This window comes from Rhinopithecus bieti, unplaced genomic scaffold (assembly GCF_001698545.2).
Source record: "Rhinopithecus bieti isolate Rb0 unplaced genomic scaffold, ASM169854v2 scaffold_17182, whole genome shotgun sequence".
Lineage (NCBI taxonomy): Eukaryota > Metazoa > Chordata > Mammalia > Primates > Cercopithecidae > Rhinopithecus > Rhinopithecus bieti.
This window is the reverse complement of record NW_016808817.1, coordinates 329,702-341,670: the sequence shown is the minus strand read 5'-3', so window position 1 is coordinate 341,670 and position 11,969 is coordinate 329,702. Positions and strand designations below refer to the sequence as shown.

General features: G+C 42.0%; 1 protein-coding gene across 2 annotated transcripts in view; it reads left to right on the top strand.

Moving 5' to 3' along the window:
- Positions 1–9,695, top strand: part of TRIM6 (tripartite motif containing 6) — a 16,453-nt gene extending 6,758 nt beyond the window's left edge. The window contains exons 2-8 of one of the 2 annotated variants that reach the window (XM_017887313.1): positions 293–782; positions 1,582–1,677; positions 2,384–2,614; positions 5,097–5,119; positions 6,874–6,974; positions 7,264–7,290; positions 7,506–9,695. In XM_017887313.1, coding sequence (XP_017742802.1) covers positions 360–782; positions 1,582–1,677; positions 2,384–2,614; positions 5,097–5,119; positions 6,874–6,974; positions 7,264–7,290; positions 7,506–8,071 — 1,467 coding nt within the window. In that variant the 5' untranslated portion in view covers positions 293–359 and the 3' untranslated portion in view covers positions 8,072–9,695. The remainder of the gene's footprint in view (positions 1–292; positions 783–1,581; positions 1,678–2,383; positions 2,615–5,096; positions 5,120–6,873; positions 6,975–7,263; positions 7,291–7,505) is intronic. The other variant, XM_017887314.1, reaches the window with a different exon arrangement.
- Positions 9,696–11,969: the final 2,274 nt, after the last annotated feature.

The window sequence follows — 11,969 nt, the reverse complement described above, 5'->3', positions numbered from 1 at the left end:
AAAAAAAAAAAAAAAAAGAAAAGAAAAGATCACACAGACAGTGACTCACACAGGCCCCTCCTTTCCAGGGCCTCAGTTTGTCACTCTGTTCAATTGGAGAAAGAGGAAATCATAACCACTGCTCTAATATGGGAAGAAATCGGTGCCTTGTATGAGCCAGAATAAAGAACGTATTAGATATTAGAATGAGAAGCCCTTGTTACCCCAGGTGTCTGACCTCTTTATCCAGGACTGGGCAGTCAGTATTCCTTTATTCTCCCTCCTTTCTTACCCTGTTTGCTCATCTACCTAGGATTCTACAACCAGGAAACATCTTAGAAATTAGGGCTGGGCAGGCAGGAGCCAGGAGAGTAGCTACAATGACTTCACCAGTACTGGTGGACATACGAGAAGAGGTGACCTGCCCTATCTGCCTGGAGCTCCTAACAGAACCCCTGAGCATAGACTGTGGCCACAGCTTCTGCCAAGCCTGCATCACACCGAATAGCAGGGAATCAATGATTGGTCAAGAAGGGGAAAGAAGCTGCCCTGTATGCCAGATCAGCTACCAGCCAGGGAACCTGCGGCCTAATCGGCATCTGGCCAACATAGTGAGGCGGCTCAGAGAGGTGGTGTTGGGCCCTGGGAAGCAGCTGAAAGCAGTTCTTTGTGCAGACCATGGAGAAAAACTGCAGCTCTTCTGTCAGGAGGATGGGAAGGTCATTTGCTGGCTTTGTGAGCGGTCTCAGGAGCATCATGGTCACCACACGTTCCTCGTGGAGGAGGTTGCCCAGGAGTACCAGGTGAGACCCCAGGATGGAAGGGGAGACAGAGAAACAGGGTCTTTGGTAGGTTTTAACGTTTTATCATGCTCTGATCTAATCTCTTTGTAGTCTTTCCATTTACCTAGAGAATGAACCTGGAAACTGCCTCCCTGAAGAATAGACTTTATCTCTTACTTACTATTCCAGATTGAGTAGATAGAGCTGCTGAGGGAAAAGGGGTACTTGGTTGATTGAGTGTGGAGATATGTTGGCAGTGAAGGTGAAGGAACTTATTTACTCACGTATTTATTTTGAGAAGGCGTCTCTCTCTGTCACCCAGGCTGGAGTGCAGTGGCACGATCTCAGCTCACTGCAACCTCTGCCTCCTGGGTTCAAGCAATTCTAGTGCGTAGCCTCCCAAGTAGCTGGGACTACAGGTGTGCACCACCATGCCCAGCTAATTGTGTGTGTGTGTGTGTGTGTGTGTGTGTGTGTGTGTGTATAGTGGAGATGGGGTTTTGTCATGTTGCCCAGGCTGATCTCAAACTCTTGAGTTCAGGCAATCCGCCCACCTTAGCCTCCCAAAGTGCTGGGAATACAGGCATGAGCCACAGGTGCTTTGTGGTCAGGCACCTTCCCAAGGAGGATGGAGAATCAGCCTGTTCTTGTTGGTTTTCATCTCATGTATATGAAATGTTTGTTGGCCCACTCAAGTTTTCATCCTAGGTTAGGACAGGCTCCTTTTGAGGTTAGCAGAATCTCTGTGCCATTCATTCCATGTCTGTGTACTGAGTCAACTGAAGGCTTGATCCTGTGTGATCTGATTTGTTTCTTCCAGGAAAAGTTTCAGGAGTCTCTAAAGAAGCTGAAGAATGAGGAGCAGGAAGCTGAGAAGCTAACAGCTTTTATCAGAGAGAAGAAGACATGCTGGAAGGCAAGGGGGACTTTTTCTGAGGATATCCTGGGGCAGGAATCATGGCAGGTCATAGGAGCTGAGGGCAAAGGAGTCCTTGTCCTGTCTGTCCTCTGATGCCATGACTAGAAGAGCTTCCCTTTGCCTGGTCCTCCACTGTATTCCTTCCAAACGGGGAGGAGAGGGGAGCTAAATAGCAAACATATCAAAATTGAACCTAGGAGACAATCACATAGCAGAGGAACCATGGCTAGGGGTTCCCCCAATTCATAATTCTGGATCTTGCTCTACAGTTTCAGTCTCTTTGGCTTTTCCGTTGCATTCAGAGTACAAATGCAAGGGAAGATGCAGGTAAGGCTTGCGAAGAAGCCCAGATCTGAGACAGTTAGTCACGGGCCAGTAATTTCTACCTCAGTACTCAAAAATAGAAGAGGAGGCTGATGCAGAGGTGAGGGAGGCTTCCTGGAATCTAAATGTCACCCAGGAATCACAGTTGATGTCTAGATGGCCTAGATAAAGCAGCCCGGGACCAGTGGTCTGGGAAGAGCTGGAGGGAGAAAAGAAGGAAAGAAAAGGCTACAAAGGCTTCCTCCTGCAGCATTTACCCTCCCTCTCCCTGGGAGGCCTGGCCCAGGAAAGCAGTCCTGAGCCCAACTCCCCAGCTTTTAACAGAGGAGAACCTCAGTGTGACAGAATAGCAGCCTCTTTTTCTTCCCTGTTCCTGAAGAATCAGATGGAGCCCGAGAGACACAGGATCCAGACAGAGTTTAATCAGCTGCGAAACATCCTAGACAGAGTGGAGCAGCGGGAGCTGAAAAAGCTGGAAGAGGAAGAGAAGAAGGGGCTACGAATTATAGAAGAGGCTGAGAATGATCTGGTCCACCAGAGCCAGTCGCTGCGAGAGCTCATCTTGGATCTGGAGCGTCGATGTCAGGGGTCAACAATGGAGCTGCTGCAGGTAAGGCTTGTGAGGGAGCTCAGATCTGAGAGTCAAGGAAAAGAGAAACTAACTTTCCTTCCTTTCTGGAACATCAGACTACTATCATTGCGGGGACAAGAAAAAAACATTCCTTTGGTGCTATAGTGCCTATCCCCTATTAAACTGTTTAGAGATACGGAATAAAGCATAAGATAATTCAGAGTCCAAATGCAAGAGAAAACCCCATTTTATTTATAAAAGTTGTCTGAAAGTTTATTTGATGCTGTGGAGAAGATCTGTTGTATCCACTGATGTTGTTCTTTCTGTTCTTTCTTTCTCAGTCTTGGCACTATTTACATTTCTGACTGGATAATTCTTTGCTGCATGGGATTCTCCTGTACATTGTAGGATGTTTAGCAGCATCTCTGGCCTCTGCTCACTAGATGGCAGCAGCACCACCCCAGATGTGCCAACCCCAGATGTCTTCAGACATTGCCACGATAGCCCCAGGGTGAATACAGTGCTCTCCCAATTGAGAACCACTGTTCATTAGGCAACTCTTGTCTCTGATGCTGTGTTGGGAATTTGCCAAGTGCTTCTTACCCAGCTTAGTCACAGGCACACTTATGCCAAGCTAAATTCTTAGAGATGATGTACTACCAGCCCTTCTTTGTTTTCACTCTCTTCTCTAGAGCAGAATCATTTAACATACTCTAGTAATAGATATTTGAACTGGTTTTGGGGGTCTGGGCTCTGGTCTATATGTGTGTAGGTCAAAGATTACAAGGTGTCAAGCCTAGAAAGATTTGATGGAGGGACTTGAACTGAGGTTGAAATTTTAGCAGCTGTTTTCTGCATAGAATGAATAGTGTGGCTGTGAATTTGAGGCATGATGTACCTTGTGATATTCTGTAACCTTTAGCGTGTAAGATATTCTTTATGTTTTGTTTGCCTTCGTGCTTTCCTCTTGTTCTTTCTTTCTTGGTGGAATAATTGTTTATTTACATATTCTTGGGTCTTAGTATGAGAGCCATGGGTAGCTACTTTCTGCCTAGTGCAGCTTTTTCTCATTCACTGCTTCCTGCTTTGCATCTTCATTTTATTCTTCTTGCCGTTTTGTCCTCATCATTGATATTGTTATCCTGATAGTTTCTCCTTCACTCTTTTGTTCTGGTTCCTCAACACTCCTCAAACTGTAAATATTTTTAAATGCAAATGAATCATCAATTCATATTGCTAGTTTAGATACTTCCACATTCATTAGTATGACTGCCCAATGGACATTTAAACTTGAGTCTTTTCTAACAATAAATTTTCTAGAATTTTCCCATCACAGACATTCTTCTTTCTCTTTTCCATATCTGTGTGAATTGTTGCCCATTAAGATCTTATAGCCAAGATAAAAGCTTCAAAATATAGACATAAAGCCAACATAAGAGAATTAGCCACGAAAAAGCACATCAATTTGATCATTTCAGTTCCTCAGTACAGCCACAATGTAAGATTGATGCAATCCTGGATATTTACTGCAAATTGACACACACAGCACCTCTACCACGTTGTGTGTTCAAGCCAGTTTGAGTTGTGTCTCTATGAAATGCCACCATAAACAGTCCTAATACAGAGAAAATAGTTAATCTTGTGTTATATGGACCAAACTTAAGCTTTTCTTCAGGGTCATTGAGATGTATGGAGCAGTAGATAAAGAGACCAAATAGAAGGGAATAGGCCAATTCCATGGAAATGAGACTGGCAGTGGCAGTGATAAAGGTGAACAACCCATGGCTAAATGAAATTAAGTATGTGAGGTGGACTGACTTGGGCAAAGATAGGAGACCAGGGTGAATGTATGGTAATTATTACCTATTTGCTTAAATTTGGTGACTAGGTGGTTGCTAGTATGATTCAATAGGATGGAAGGGAGACAAGAGTTGCAGAAATAAGCTTTCTTTTAAACATCTTGTATTTGAGGTACCTGTGACTCATTTGCTGGTGTATATATTAATCAAAATTGTAAGGAAAGTGGGCTGAGCAGAAGTACAGATTTGAGAATCATCAACATGTGTGTGTTAAAATGGAGGAAATGGATGAAGTCAGCAAAGGTAGGGTAGAGGGTTAGAGAAGTTTGAGAAGCAACCATATTTAAAGCCCATGAGCAGCAACCAGAACAGAATGTAAGCTACTCAAGGATGGAAATTATGACTTCATCATCTGAGGTTCTGTAGGCCAGGCACAATGCCTGACAAATAATACGTGCTATACATACGTAACATTACACACGCATATGCACACACATGATGTTGTAAAAATCGAGACACTGATGAGTCAGTTAAGTTATTTTTTGATGTCTTCACATGGGTTATTAGGGACAGTGTGGCCTGAGTTTTTATCTCTGCTCTGTGGCTCCATGTTAGGATGTCTTTATGTGTGTCATGTCATGGGGTAGTGGACATGGAAGGAGAAATGTGGATAAGGGCATGACCTGTTACTCCTTGACTTAACCTGTCTTTTTCCTTCCTAGGATGTGAGTGATGTCACAGAAAGGTATGTGTAGGAGAACATGAGGTAGCTCCCCTGGATTGACAAATGATTCCTTTACCCATGAACAGTGGGAAAGGGAAGAAGAATCAGAGTGGGGAAGATTCAAGACTGTAGTCTTGAATTGAGCATCACATGAGAGTTTTGGCATCCCCAGCTAAAGGGGATGAACTGGCTTCTCTGGTAGGAAAATGTGGGCGATGGAAGGTCACTAGTTGGGGACAGTACTGTTATTTAGAATAAAGAATTGCAGTATCACGCCTTTTTTCCCCCCCCGGGGGGAAAAGAGGGGAAACCCCCCCCCAAAAAAAAAAAAAAAAAAAATGAATAAAGAGTTGCAGTGTCAGTGACTCCCCAAGTACCCTGTTAAGTGTACTTTTCCTGTGCCTGCTTTCATCCCTGATTCTTAAGTTTAGAGTTACCCTCAAAATACATAGGAATTTTCTTTGCCCATAAAATTTTTTTTTTTTTTTTTTTTTTTTTTTGAGACAGAGTCACACTCTGTCGCCGCAGGCTGGAGGGCGGCGGTGTGAGCTTGGGCTCACTGCAATTTCCTGCCGTGAATTTTATCAGTGAACATTCCTTAATCTGCATTATTTCTCAAGGTCTAAGAATTTGCTCTTGGGACCCTTTTTCTTTCTCCCAGGCCTTGCTCCCTAGTAAAGATTTTCTTGTCCTCAATTCCGTAAAAAACATAAACCCGAGCTCTTGAGGATTAAAAATTGACCCGGGAATCAAACATTTCTCTATCGCATACTCCAGAGTCTTATCAAACAAGGTGACACCTCAAGCTGCTTGCACACTTGGTACCTTCATGCTCCTCACAGACACATGAAATATGAAGCCTCGTTGTCCCTTCTGAATCTGTAACTCTCCCATTTGAGGTGAGGATATCTGTTCTCCTCAGCCTGGCGGCATAACATTCCCATGAGCCAGCAAATCTAAAAAATGCTGTGTTGAAGGTTTTCCTGAGAATCCTAGGGCCTAAGCCCCCCCACCGACTCTTCTGAAGAAACCCTTCACTTGATATCTCAAGCCCCAAGCTAGCAGGCCCCTGGTTTCTGTCTTCAACCCCATGACATCTCACCCCTCTGAATTTTAAATAAATTTTAATATTCTTTTTTTAGAGGTAGCAAAAAGATTTCCAAGCATTCTTTTACTGAATTGCATAACTCTCTAGGACATAGAAAAAGGAAAATTATAGTATTTCTAAAAATAACAACAGAAAAACAAAATGAGACTTTAAGAATAAATCTGGCCCAGGTGCAGTGACTACACACTGTAATCCCAGCACTTGGAGGCCGAGGAGGGCGGAATCACGAGGGTCAGGAGATCGAAACCATCCTGGCTAACATGGTGAAACCCTATCTCTACTAAAAATACAAGAAAATTAGCCAGGCGTGGTGGCATGTGCCTGTAGTCCCAGCTACTCGGAAGGCTGAGGCAGGAGAATTGCTTGAACCTGGGAGGTGGAGGTTGCAGTGAGCCGAGATCACGCCACTGCACTCCAGCCTGGGCGACAGAGCAAGACTCCATCTCAAAGAAAAAGTTGAATCTTACACAAGTTTATGTAGATGGTGAGATGATAGTTTCTAGTCTAGGTCTTCTGGCTCCAGTGCCAGGGCTGTTTGCAAAATGATGCTAAGTTTCTTCAGAAAGGAGGATTGGAGTTCATCAGTAGGCTTGGGAGGTAAGGGAGACGGGTGGCAGAGGAACCCATAGTCAGCAGTGTGGGAACTCAGAAGTCCTGTCCTTTCTAGGAGTGAGTTCTGGACCCTGAGGAAGCCAGAAGCTCTCCCTACAAAGCTGAGAAGTATGTTTCGAGCCCCAGATCTGAAAAGGATGCTGCGAGTGTTTAGAGGTAAGGAGATTCAGGGGAAAGAGTTTGGATGTGAAATTACTGTCGTGGGAAGAAATAAACAGGATCGAGGATATAGTTGGTATTTGAGCATAGTGGCAAAGAGGGAGGTCCCAGAGGGAGGGACATAGAGTGCTGAAGAAGATGCAGTTTGTATTTAAGGGGAGATGAAATGGCCAGGTGACATCCTCACAGGATTCCTCACCATGCCCCTCAATCTGGTAAGGAGAGAGATACCGGACATGAGACAACTGGTCCTATTCAACATTATTGACTCTTTTCATCATTACAGAACTGACAGATGTCCAAAGCTACTGGGGTAAGTAGAAGGCATGGCCTCTTTGGGCTGGCAAATTCTGATCTCCTTACACATGCGCTCCCCAGACATAGCCACACAGGTCCTAGGTGTTGATGCCTCCCCCATCCCCGCTATATAGTTCCAGTTCCTCCAACCACTTCCTGTGTTTCCTCTTCTCAGTATAATGAGACCCATGTCCCCATTTTCATCTGCTGATGTTGTACCTTTTCCTACAGTGGACGTGACCCTGAATCCACACACAGCTAATTTAAATCTTGTCCTGGCTAAAAACCGGAGACAGGTGAGGTTTGTGGGAGCTAAAGTATCTGGACCTTCCTGTCTGGAAAAGCATTATGACTGTAGTGTCCTGGGCTCCCAGCACTTCTCCTCCGGAAAGCATTACTGGGAGGTAGATGTGGCCAAGAAGACTGCCTGGATCCTGGGGGTATGCAGCAATTCAGTGGGACCTACATTCTCTTTCAACCATTATGCTCAAAATCACAATGCTTACTCCAGGTATCAGCCTCAGAGAGGATACTGGGTGATTGGGTTACAGCATAACCATGAATATAGGGCCTATGAGGATTCTTCCCCTTCTCTGCTCCTCTCCATGACAGTGCCCCCTCGCCGTGTTGGGGTTTTCTTAGATTATGAGGCTGGCACTGTTTCCTTTTATAATGTCACAAACCATGGCTTCCCCATCTACACTTTCTCTAAATACTACTTTCCTACTACTCTTTGTCCATATTTTAATCCTTGCAACTGTGTAATTCCTATGACCCTGCGTCGTCCAAGCTCTTGAATAGTCTTCTGTTCCCACTCACTTCTGATAAGTACCCTGAGGCTTATCAGCATGTGATTCTCCCTTCTGATCTTCTGTTTTTCTGTGTTCTCAATTCTTTTGTCATTTTTTTTTGGTTTTTGGTTTTGTTTGAGATGGAATCTCACTCTGTTGCCCAGGCTGGAGTGCAGTGGCGCAATCTCAGCTCACTGCAACGTCTTGCCTCCTGGGTTCAAGCGAACCTCCTGCCTCAGCATCCCAAGTAGCTGGGATTACAGGCTCCCACCACCATGCCCAACTAATTTTTGTATTTTTTTAGAGATAGGGTTTCACCGTGTTGGTCAGGCTGATCTCGAACTCCTGACCGCAAGTGATCCACCCACCTTGATCTCCCAAAGTGCTGGGATTACAGATGTGAGCCACCACACCCAGCCAATTCTTTCGTTTTAAACATTTACTCAGTACTAGGATGCACCCAGTGGTGAAAGTAGGCATCTTTGTCTGATGACAGGTCTTGAGGTGGATAGGGGGCGCTTTTAGTATTTTGCCATTAAGCATAGTATTTGATGCAGGTTTTTTTTTTTTTTTTGGTTGATGCAGGGGATCAAATTTAGGAAGTTCTGATCTGTTAATTTGCTACAAGTTTTGTATAAAATGAAAATCGTATTCTACCTATGTCTTGTCTGTAAATTATTGAGATAATTGTGTATAATTTTTATTCTGTTAATGTGGCTTAGTACATTGATTTACTTCCATTTGTTATATTGGCCACAAATTGCTGAAATACACCATTATTATTTGTTGTATGCAATAGTGGATTTATTTTGATAATGTATTGTTTAGATTTTGTTTTCATCTATGTTAATGAAAGAAATTGGCCTGTATTTTTACATTCTTGTAATATCTTTGCCAGGTTCTATAAAATGCAATAATAACCAAATAAATTACTATGTTTTTGTATAAGTATGTATAGGATTGGGCTCTAAAGCCAAACGATTATAATGATAATTTTGGTAGCTTCAAACTCAAATTGAAGAGAGTCTTCACTACAATCTTCACTACAACCTTCGGCCTTCCTCTCTACATTTAAGAGTAGCAATAGAACAATAAAAACTATATATATCTTTCAGATAAATTGAAGTAAAACAAAAGGATAGTGGAGAGAGAAAACAATCCAATACATATTTTCTCTCAGAATAGAAAGAAAATGCAAAGAGAAAATATGAATAATATAAAGCACTTACAGGAAGAGGATGATTTCTTCCAGCTTTTCCACACTCTCTTTTCCTTAGCACAGGAACAAACAGCTGGTGAGTGAGCTGCTATGACTTTGGTAGAGAGGTGCAATATGTTTTTTGAACCAGCTATAAAAGAAATTATGAGGTACATGTGAGGGTAGAAACAAGTATCAAGGAGGAGAATGGCACTGGCTCTCCCATGTGGTATCCAGGAGCCACCAATGTCTATTGAGGACTTCACACATGACTAGTCTGAATTGAGATGTGCTCAAAGTATAAAATATATACCAGATTTCAAATACTTTCTTCAAAAAATAATGTAAAATATCTCACTAATAACTTTTCCTTTGTGTATTGCAATGATAATATGTTGGCTCTATTGGATTAAATAAAATATGTTATTCATTGTACCTGTTCCATTTTACTTTTTTAATGTGATACTAGAAACCTTAAAATTATATTTCTATTGGACAACTCTGGAGCAGATCCTATTATGAAATTTCGGTCCCTAAGTGAGCCCTAGTGTAAAAGCCTGTGGACTCAGAATACAGAGGAGGTTTCAAGGCACATATGTTTATCTCTACGAGAACCTGCACCTTCCCAGCTGCCCTGAGGCATTTTTATAGAAGGTAATGCCAGAGAAAAGAAGATCTCAACATATCTAGAAGTGTAGAAATTTGGAAGATCATAGGAAGGGCTCATGGCCAGAGAATGATTCTGCCGGCTCTGGCCCCTGCCATTAGTCCTCAGTCTGTCCGGTGCTTGAAGCTCCTTCGTGGTTTGAGGAAATACTGATTTCCTTGGGTGTCTGTGGTGAGATAAAGGCTCAGCTTGGGTGTCTGTGGTGAGATAAAGTAGTGCGGGCAGTAGTAAAAGCTCAGTACTGGTTTGTTGTAAGGCACGGTTTTATAATAATTAGGAGATCACGTCTGTGGAAGCCCAGAGACTGGATGTAAATGCCTCATCCTGCTCTGCATTTCAACTGGAAGAAATACAAAAGGAGGCAGAGCCGGCTGACTGGGGCCCATGGGGCTGGTGGAAGTTCAGGAAAGAGAAAGATCTGCTGGAGTACTTATCCTCTTCCTACTTATTTTCCCATACAGTAAGTTCTAGGCAAAAGAATTAGCCCAGCTGTCTTCTACTGTAAACTCACTTTACAAGTAAATTTACTTTCCAAGTGAATTTACTTTATAAGTAAAATGTTTTTTTATCACCAGAGTTCTAGGGATGTTGTGTAGTTATCCTAATATTTCCCCAAATGTGAGTGCTTGCTAGAGCAGGCATTTAAGTTTGATGCTAACTTAAAAAGATTTTGGAAGGGAGAGGGACTTTCTTAACATCTTTATTGTGATATTTACAAGTACTTGCTGGAATTCTATAGGTAAGACCTGGGGAAGGTTGCTCAGTCTGAGACTTGGGGACAATTATTAGGGTAAGTTCAGAGCTCTGACCTTTTCCTGAGGGATTATGGGGGCTTGACAGAGGCCTTCTGTTCTTGAAATTTTTGGTGTGATAGAGTAGGCTAAACTACTATGAAAAAGAACCAAAATACATAATGGATCAAATACTAAAGAAATGTACTTCTTGTTAATATAAAACAATTGGTCATGAGTATATGTAACTGGTGGTGAGTGGCACTGTTCCATGTGGGATTCGTGCGCCAAGCTTGCTTTCATCTTGTGGCACTTGCTGTACCCCAGAATAGTAGTAACAGCATCAAGCTGGCAGAAAGGTAAAGAAAAAACTTAGCGGAGAAAACTTGCTTTTTAAATCCTTAGTTCATAGATGGGATTCGTAATATCTGCTCATTTTCTGTTAATGAGAATAGCCATATGGCTAAACCCGACTGTAAAGATTTTTTAAATGTCTAGCTGTATGCAATCATCTACAATCAAATTTCAAGGGAAAGAAAACTCAGATTTTGGTGGAAACTGTCCGGAACCCTAAGTAGTTCCTTTTCCCATTATAGAGGACTTAGGATCTCAGCTTTTTTCTGGAACTATGTTAATTCCATTCTATAACCTAAAGTTTGTAAAAGAGAACCGTATTGTCACTAAAGTTCTAGACATGTGGTATAGTTATCCTAATATTTCCCAACAAGTGAGTGGCAGGTAAGTTTGATTCTAACTTAAAAAAATTTTTTTAGGGGAAGAGGACTGTCTTAACATTATTGTGATATAATTGACGTATAATACATTTCATAAAGTATATAACTTGATACATTTTGACTCATGAAACTCATCCCCATCAAGGCAATAAATCAGATGGTGTTCTTTTATGTATATATAGCACTTAGAGCTATACATTTCCTTCTATGGCATCTCACAAATTTTGATATATTCTCCATTCTATTCAAGATTCTATTTTCCCTTTTGATTTCTTCTTTGACCATTGAATTATTTAAAGTTTCCCTAATCTATGAAGATGTTCATATATCTTTTTGTTATTGGTTTATAATTTAATTTTAAATGGTCCAGATACAGACTTTATATGATTTGAATCCTTTTTAAATGTATTGAGACTTGTTTTACGGTGAAGGATATGATCTATATTGGTAAATGTTTCATTTGCACTTGAAAGAAATGTGTATTCTCTTGTCCTGGGGTACAGTGTTCAATAAACATCATGTTGGTCAATATTATTCAAATCTTCTATATCCTTACTGATTTTCTATGCGAGAG